Below are 10056 nucleotides of genomic sequence, written 5' to 3'. Positions count from 1 at the left end.
ATGTATGTATGTATGTATGTATGTATGTATGTATATATATATATATATATATATATATATATATATATATATATATATATATATATATATATATATATTAGAAGGTTTAGAGGTGATGTACAGGTATTATATATTAGAAAAAAAATAATAAGGTACTCAGAGATATGGATGGTTGTACATTTACAGATTTTTATTGATATGTTACATGTTTTTATAAATTATATATTAGCGCTTGCGTCTACTCTAATAGATTCTTCAAAATCTGAAGAATCTATTAGATAGACGCAAGCGCTAATATATAATTTATAAAAACATGTAACATATCAATAAAAATCTGTAAATGTACAACCATCCATATCTCTGAGTACCTTATTATTTTTTCTAATATATATATATATATATATATATATATTGTATACTGAAGCAATGAGTAGGCGTATTTTTTAGGAAGTCTGATAAGATGCCTTGCAATATTTCTTTTATCGCTGTGTATTCTGAACTCAAATGCCATGGAGGTCAACTTTGCCCTTCATCCTTTCAGGATCAATAAAATAAAGGACCATTTAAGTACCAGTGTCTTGTAGTGGATATTGACTAAGCTCATCACTCAAAATTGCTGGCTTCATGTCTAAATCGGAAATATTTTATAGGCTAACCAAATTGAATGATATTTAGTTATTTGCCATAGCAGTATTCTCTAAGTGTTGTCATAGTAACATTGCTCTTTGGTTTAATTGTTTTTTTTAACTTTCATTTTGTTTCTGTCCTCAGTTTACCAAACTGGATTGGATATCCGTGTGGCATGAACCAAATCATCGAAACCTCTTGAATTCTTCACTGGAAACTCATATTGATGTTTTACCATCACATCATCACAGTGCATCAGTTCATTACATTACATCGTGTCGCATTACATCACTTTCACACACCACATCACATCGCATTGCATCATAGCAATAAAACTTGGACTCATCTTCACCAACCTGTGTGATCATTAATTATTACATAGGAATTGTTTTCCCCACAGTGGAACAAACAAGCCAAAATGAAAAAAAAATTAACAAACAAACAATATATGAAATAAAAATATGTTTAAAACAATTTCATTTGAGAAAGAAAACAAAATTCTGACCAAAATACAAATACAAACCATTTAAATAAAAGAAAATATTTGGTAGTAGAATCATTTTGGAGGAGAGGACTTTAGGAAAAATTTATACCAATTTGAGTAAAATATCTCTTTTTTTTTGTTAATTTTTAAAAGAAAACTAATTTACATTTATCAAGTTACTTGGTATTTATTTTTTCTTTTTTTATTCATCAGACAGACTTTATACTTTTCAATATTTTCTTCTTTCCACATTGCCAAATCTTTTGTTAGATTTCTTTCTTTATTAGTGTTGGTATATGTGTAAGCATGTATATTGAATGCAGGTACGTGTGTGTGTATGTATGCATGTGTGTTTGTGCTTCTATGAGAGGGAGAGGTCCAATGCATGCAGCTGCAACAGTGACCATATTAAAACAGTGTGTGGAGCAATATAATTATTTCCTGTATGAAATAATGCACAAATTATACTATGTTAGTAAACAGTGTGAAAAAATATGAAATAGAAGATTGGAAATACTTTACAAATGAGTTAGGAACATCTATTAAACATTTCTACAATATACATTGTCTTATTACTCTGTGTGTGTGAAGGTGGCAAGCTGTCAGACAAAATTGCTTAGCGGGTTTCATTCATTTTTATATTCTTAGTTCAAACTCCACTGAGGTCAACTTTGCCTTTCATCCACTCAGAGGTCATTGTATATATTAAAAATGGGAAAGGCCAGTTTATGAGATTATTTTAGGTTTCCCAGCTTTATGGCATATTGTCAGATCTCAAAGCCTGTTGGCCCAAGGCTTCATATATATATATTGAGTGGGATTCAAAGTTTTGCTTGAAGACTTATTCAACCAGTTATATATATATATATATATATATATATATATATATATATATATATATATATAATGTACTGTACTGTGATAGAAAATTCAACAAAAAAGTATTCCTGAAGGATATAAAATTATTAGTAGTGCTTAAATACATGTATTGTGCCCTTTAAATAAATAAATAATATATATATATATATATATATATATATATATATATTTAGCAGAAGTAAGAGAGTGGTTTGAAGTCCAAGAGATTCACGTATTGGCACATTATATATCAACTTTTTCTTAGTAAAAGTTAATAAATATGTACTTTACTAAGAAATATAATATTAAATTGTTTTTATATGTAACTTCACGTAAAAACAAACAGAGTATGTGCTGCACATTATAATAAAGTAAATTCTTAGATTTTCTCTTAGTTATAAAATGCCATGCATTTATATGATGGTGTAAAATTTATACATTGTAAGCATATGTTAGTTGTTCACCTGACACATAGTGACTCAGTCTGAACGTCGAGCTCATCCCTTTGGTGACTGGTGAGCTCAATGAAGTACCACCTTTTTTCCTCACACTAATTAAAAGAACCAAAAACACTAAATTAATATGTTACTGTTGCATATGTATGTCTATGTATGTATGTATGCATGTATGCATGTATGTATGTAATGTATGTAATGTATGTATGTATGCATGTAATGTATGTAAGTATGTAATATATGTATGTATGTAATGTATGTAAGTATGTAATATATGTATGTATGTAATGTATGTATGTATGTATGTATGTATGTATGTAATTATCTGTGAAAGTGTTGCATGTGTGTGTATGTGTAGTAGTAATAGTCACATGAGAACAATCACATCAGTTCATTCATTTCTTTTCATTACAGTTCATTCATAAACAGAAACCATCATCAAAATTTTTTTTGTTTGTTTTTGATTTTTTTTTTAAACCAAAAATGACAGGAAAATAAGAAAAATGTTAATTAGGCATCTTAATATTTTAAATCTCTTAATTGGCACCAAAATGTGAACTGTCACCATAATGTAGTGACATAACATATTACAGGGAGCTATTGTGATATTATTATTATTATTATTATTATTATTATTATTATTATTGTTATTATTATTACTATCGTTACTATTATTATTGTTCTTTGTTGATGTTAATGCTGTTATTATAATAAATAGGATGATAATTAAAGTTGCCACTTCATAGTTTCAAATTTAAAAATGCCCCCATACCCCAGCAGACTTAACTTTGCATTTTATTATGTCCAGCGTCAATAGTCTAAGTACCAGTAATATGCTGGAACTTCATTCAATTGGCTTTTTCCCTTCCTCTACATAATTGGTCTTTTAATTGGTCAGTTAAAATTCTCCTTTTTATTACATAATGAGATTATGTTTTAAAATATTTTAGTACAAGTGATATGTTAACATACATGCATATATACATATACATACATATGTATAAAGGCCTTGCTCTAGCATGGCCGCAATCAAATGACTGAAACAAGTAAAAGAATATATGTATATCTATATATATATATTATATATTTATATAACTACCATATATATATATATATATCATCATCATCATCGTTTAACGTCCGCTTTCCATGCTAGCATGGGTTGGGCGATTTGACTGAGGACTGGTGAAACCGGATGGCAACACCAGGCTCCAGTCTGATTTGGCAGAGTTTCTACAGCTGGATGCCCTTCCTAACGCCAGTATATATATATATATATATATATATATATGTGTGTATACACACACACACACACACATACACACACACACACACACACACACACACACACACACACACACAACTACATACATATTTATGTATACATGAATATATTTATTTAGATATTTATATCTATATTTATACATATGTATTTATGTATGTATATAAGTGTGTGTGTGTATATAGATATATGAAATTGTCATCTTTGTCATTTGTGTAGTGTATACAGAATGAAATGGCAATACCGGATTGGTGCCCTAGTTAGTTTTTTCACACAAACACACAACCGAATGCACATTTTTAACACAAGCATATATCACGCACTTTCTTTTGTTTTTTTTTTGTTTTTTTTTTACAAAAAATAGCATAGCATAAACATATCTCTTATATATATATATATATATATATATATATATATATATATATATATTTGTGTATGTATATTCGTTGTTTCAACATGTTATACTATTACATAATAATACATATAAACAAATTTGTTATAATCAAACACATTTCCTTGTATTTTGCTTCTATGTTGTTTTAATATTTTTTTTCCTCATGTGGTTATCTTTAATTTATTTATTTATGTTTTTTTTATTTTGTTTTATCCCCACACCCCTGCCCTTTTATATTTTTTTTAATTGAAAAAAAAAAAAAATTTTTTTTTTCTTTGCAATCTCCTACATTTAGAATCCATGCTAGGAATGTCTAGTTTATATTTATCATTGCCAAGGTGGTAGGTACTAAACACAAACTGATCAATTGAACAATTTTTGCGTCACATTCGTGATACGTGAAAAAAAAAAATAATAACTTTGATCTAGAAAGCTAAAGCATTGTGCTATGGATTCTATGTGAAATATCCCAAATACTAAATAAATGTTATGTTTAATCATTCTATTGGTTACTGAGTTTTGTTTACTATTCTGTATTTTTGAGATGGAGGAATTATGTACATTATTTGCAATGGATGGATAGGTGTCCTGCCCTTGTTTGTTGTTATGACAATGTTTTGGCTGATGTACTCTCCAGTCTGCATCAGATGTTCTGGTGGAATTTTGAATTCAACCCTTTATTTGACTAATGGGGTACTCTGTTCTCATTCCTAAGATATTCTTTTTTTTTTTTTTGCTGATGTTTTTGTTTTTGTTGATATTATTTCCCAAGTCCCTGCCTGAGATTGAACTCAGAATCTGAGAAATAATATAAGCAAAAAATAACATCAACAAAAAAAAAAAAAAATACCTTAGGAATGAGAACAGAGTACCCAATTAGTCAAATAAAGGGTTGGGTTCAAAATTCCACCAAAACATCTGATGAAGGCTGGAGAGTATATCAACTGAAATGTGGTAACAACAAACAACATGAGGACACCACCCGTCCACTGTAAGTAATGAGTTTTGTTTATTTATTTTATTAACACTTTGGAATTGTTGTACTATCCCGTGCATATTATATTTGACCACACCTATGGTCTGCAAATATATGTGTCTGGTGAAATGTCTTGGTAGGACTCGCATATCGAGTACTTTGCATACCCCCATGTTTTTGTCTGGCTGGCTGAGAATGTTATGATTATACATTCTAACATAACAGCGGTTTGTTGTATGAGGCAGAGTGGCAGTTTGAATTGCAAAAGAAATTTAACTGGCTCAGTCTATTCATTTATGTCTATAGGCCTACAGTAGACACAGGCAAGCAGCATTTTATTGCAGATATGACTGTGTGGTTAAGAAGTTGTTTGCTTTGCAACCACATGAGTTTCAGGTTCAGTCCCATTATGTAGGACCTTCTACTGCTGTTCTGGGCCAACCAAAACCTTGTGAGTAAATTTGGTAAATAGAAACTGAAAAAAGTGTGTTTGAGTGTGTGTGTACACATGCATGTTTGTTTACATTTATACTTAAAAAATCAAAATGACCAAAGTGCGAGCTAGCTCTGTATTTCTAAAAGAATACATAAACTGACATCATGGGTCAAAGTACATATGACCAAAATCAAAGTACATGTGATCAAAATCAAAGTACATGTGATCAAATTTAATACAGAAAGCAGAAGCCTTAGTAATATTGGTTTCAACTTTTGGTACAAGGCCAGTAAGTTCAGTGCAGGAAATAAGTCCACGTCAAACCCCAGCGTTCGACTGGTACTTATTTCATCAACCCTAGAAGGACTGAAGGCAAATGTCGATATCAACAGAATTTGAACTCAGAATGTAAAGACAGATAAAATGCTGCTGAGCATTTTGCTTGGCATGCTAATGATTCTGCCAGCTCACTGCCTTTGAAACCATGATAATATTGTTGAGTGATCTTGACCACACATACCAAGATATATTGTGCAGTTTAACAATATAACACCTGAGAAGATTAAGGTGATCTATATCAGGGGAAACTACAGGTTCTTGAGAAGGAAAGTATTTCTGGAAAAAAAAAACAAAAAAACAATCTTAAATTAGAAAACTGAGTCATCAACCTCAGAACTTGAAGAATCAATGCTGAATAAAGGGCTATGGACCGTTTCAAGAGGATTCTTAACTCTTAAGCATCAATGTTCCAAATGAAGTGTCCACGAAAGTACAAGAATACCTCAGCTTATATTACTTTTGGTTCCACGACATGCAATTTAACTCAAAAAATGATGTAACATAAAAAAAAAACATTTAAAAATTGCCTTAGTTTATATTTTCACCTGTATTTTATTTGATTTTCCACTTCAGTTTTTAAATGTTTTAAGAATTTTTATGCTTTTAAATATGTTCATTGAGATCGACAAATTTAGATAAGTTGACTATGTTGAGGTTTAAACATGTAAAGTTGAAGAAAATTTAACTTGAAACAATGTAAGTTGAGGTATGCTTGTATTTGCTTATGACTAGTCAAAGATGAACTCTTTTGGACAGTTCAAAATCTGTTTTTCAGTCTCTATTATGATGTCTTTCAAATCACATCCTGTGATCTTAATGAAAAAGGACACATTAGATCATGTCATTGAAGGCTTGGCTTCCAAAATATATCTTAGTGATCCTATATCTCCAAAAAGAAACTTATGTCAAGACTCAAGAGTTCTCTCTACATTATATTGTCTCCATTTATTCAAGGCAACATGACCCAGAGCATAAACAGAGCAAAGAGTGATGACAGAAAGAACTAGGTTAAAAGAGGAAAAGAAGAGGGTGAATATAATGGGAGAAACTGAGCGATAGGAGTGGAAATGTGATAGAGGAGCATTAGTGGAAGAGAGATAGTGATAGACAGCTACATGACGACTGTTGGTAAAGACATTGAATAGAAAATTGCATGAATGTTGTAATGCAGCAAGAGAGAATGATGGGGCAAAAGAGAGAATGGAAGTGGGAGAGGGTGTAGGTGAGGGTGATGTATGTTAAGAAGTGATAGAGGAAGGAAGAGAGAAAGACAGACAGACAGTCAGATAAAGAGTGTGTTTGTATTTAGTAGGAATAAAGATAGAGATTGAGTGACAGACAGCAATAGAAATGGCCATTGTAACAGTTGTCAATAATGAATGACATGGGAAAGAAAGATTGATGGCCAACAATAAAGAAGAGAAATGACAAATGCTATGAAATGTGGACAGATTTGATGTTGTCCCACATTATACCAGAATTGTGATGGCAGGGAGATTGGATACAAAAATATCTAGTACTATCTACCATTACACAGCTGATATGTGTAATGAATAAGAGAGTAAATGGTAGAAGAGTGCAGCAGATGGAGGCTTTCCAGTAATATTATGAGTGAGAAATCCAAATACACACACAAACTTTATCATGACCATCGTTTTAACATCTGCTTTTGCTATGCTTGAAAGGATGGATGGGTCTTCTCACATATTGCAGTTCTTTGTCATCTTTTTTGAGTTTCAGTATCTTGAGATCAGTTTTGACTTCTTCATCCCATATTTTCCTTGGTTTCCTTCTTCTCCAAGTTCTGTAAACAGTAGTTGTATGCTGTCAACTTAATGTGACAGTCCCCTGAAGGGAATAATACTACTGTTGGTTAGACCTAGGAAGCTGCACCACTTCCTGTCAGTCTTGACACATTTTCTGTGTCCTTATGTTTACAAGGGGGAGACAAGCACCTCCACCCAGCTAAGCCTGCATCCAGAGACTTGTTTCTGAGTCTTTGCTCATCATCAATCTGGAGTAGCATGACCTGCTAGTCGAAGATGCCCGTCAAGCTCTTGCAAACATATAATAATTCTAGTGAAACACATTCACTGATTTCAAATTTAGAAATAATACATTTCTAAATCTCTCAGAGAGATTTATGCAGTAGTGATATGATAAAGTAGTTGCATGTTGTCAAATTAACGTGACAGTTCCCTGAAGGGGATTTAGAGAGATTTAGAAACAGTGAATGTATTTCACTAGAATTATGATATGTTTGCAAGAGCTTGACAGACATCTTTGACTAGTAGATCAAGCTACTCCAGACTGTGGACGAGCAAAGACTCAGAAACATGTCTCTGGATGCAGGCTTAGCTGGGTGGAGGTGCTTGTCTCCCCTTTGTAAATATAAGGACACAGGAAATGTGTCAAGGCCGACAGGAAGCGGTGCAGCTTCCTAGGTCTAACCAACAGTAGTATTATTCCTTTCAGGGGACTGTCACATTAAGTTGACAGCATACAACTACTTCATTGTATCACTACTGCATAAATCTCTCTGAGAGATTTAGAAATGTATTATTTCTAAACAGTAAACACTTCTTAATACAACTGACAGCCTTTATATGTATCACATACTTGTGCCATTACCATTCTCGCTTTGGCAGATTATATTTAATTCTTCCTTCTTATATCCAGCTTTTTTTTCTCTCAGCTCATTCAAGGCATTGTTCACAGTCTTTAGCATTATACATCTACTGGAATATGCTAACTTCATTTTCTCCTAGTCTTTAGAGATCTTTCAATGTTCATATTTCATTTCTGCAGATCACATTTCATACAATAGCATCATTCAATCAGCCCATCACCCTGAGAGTTATGTTATGGTAATAGCTCCCTACAATTTTCCCAAATCTTACTTTTTTCCTGACTACAATGCTTTTAAAACACCAACCTCATCTAGATCACCCAAGTAACAACTGTCAACTATGTTTAAGGGAGCATTTTGAGAGTTGAAAGAATCAATTACATGTGTACTCTTACAACTGACAGCTTCTGTGCATTAACTGCATTTGAAGTTGTAGTGAACCTTGTGGTCAAGCAGGAAAGCAAAACGGAAAAAAGGATTTAACAAGAGTAATCTCCCTTGAGCTTCTAGAAAGTTCTCGAACATTCTGAAGCTTCTGGTTTACGTGGAAGTCGGGGACTTCTGGTTCATCCCTTCTATAAAGGAAGGAATTTCTAAATTCGTGCCACTCAGTGTCTGTTGATTCTTCAACATGCATTTGAGTCAAGCCACCACATACACACCAGCTTGCACACATGTTCGCCTCACTTACTTGGAGACATGTGATTGCTTACAGAATATATTCATGTAAGGTTAAAAGCTTTCCTTCAATTAACCTTATATGTTAACGCATTACCTCCAGTAATAAATATGTTATGACTTATTACAAACGTCTCATGAATATCTATTTTCTTGTTGTTATGAACAAAATGGTGACCCCACTCTTTCTCTCATACTGACTAGATTATAGTGTGCCATTTAATCGACAATTTCACTATAAAGTCTAACTTCTCTCTCAACCTAGTTATAATGCCACTATATCTCTTCTGTATCTATTGGATACACCATTTGGAATTTCCATATTCTCCCTTTGTACATATCCAGTACATCCATTCCCTTGATGGTTGTAGAGACCTGATTTGTTTCCTACTTACTAAAACTCAGTTTTTGATAAATTTGATTTCAGGCCTTTAGACTCAAGTACATGAACTCTGCATAAACAGCCAGCCTTAAATTCTACTTTCATGGCCTGGAAGACTGTAATAAATAGGATAGAGAACTGAGAAGCATCTATAACCATTACAGCATGCTAAAAATCATTGAAGTATTCATTGTTAACTCCTGTCTTGATGGCTACACGTCTGTCCATAGTCTCAATCTATTCATTTACATTTAGTTTCTTTGGTGACCAAAAGACTAATGTATTGCCTTCCTAGGTCAGCAAATGCTAAATATAGTGGCTTATTCACTCCAAGCTAAACACTTCTGCAGTTGTCTCACAGGGGAATACTGAGAGAGATTCTTTGTAATGCAAAGTCAAACTGCACCTCATCTTGACTAAATCTCTTCCAAATTCTTTTGATAACTTTTATCACTTGATCTATTAACCTGATAATGTTGCTACTTCTTTCTTGAACATCTTTGCCCTTATAGGATT

General features: G+C 32.4%; 1 protein-coding gene across 6 annotated transcripts in view; it reads left to right on the top strand.

Moving 5' to 3' along the window:
* Positions 1-1125, top strand: part of LOC106873285 (protein timeless) — a 68843-nt gene extending 67718 nt beyond the window's left edge. For all 6 annotated transcript variants that reach the window (XM_089357493.1, XM_089357495.1, XM_052970667.2 and 3 more), the window contains one exon: positions 772-1125. In XM_089357493.1, coding sequence (XP_089213619.1) covers positions 772-829 — 58 coding nt within the window. In that variant the 3' untranslated portion in view covers positions 830-1125. The remainder of the gene's footprint in view (positions 1-771) is intronic.
* The last annotated feature ends 8931 nt before the right edge of the window (positions 1126-10056 follow it).

This window comes from Octopus bimaculoides, chromosome 9, assembly GCF_046866305.1.
Source record: "Octopus bimaculoides isolate indiv1 chromosome 9, ASM4686630v1, whole genome shotgun sequence".
Classification (NCBI taxonomy): Eukaryota; Metazoa; Mollusca; class Cephalopoda; order Octopoda; family Octopodidae; genus Octopus; species Octopus bimaculoides.
The sequence above is the reverse complement of the archived record's forward strand: the minus strand, read 5'-3'. Positions and strand labels throughout refer to the sequence as shown.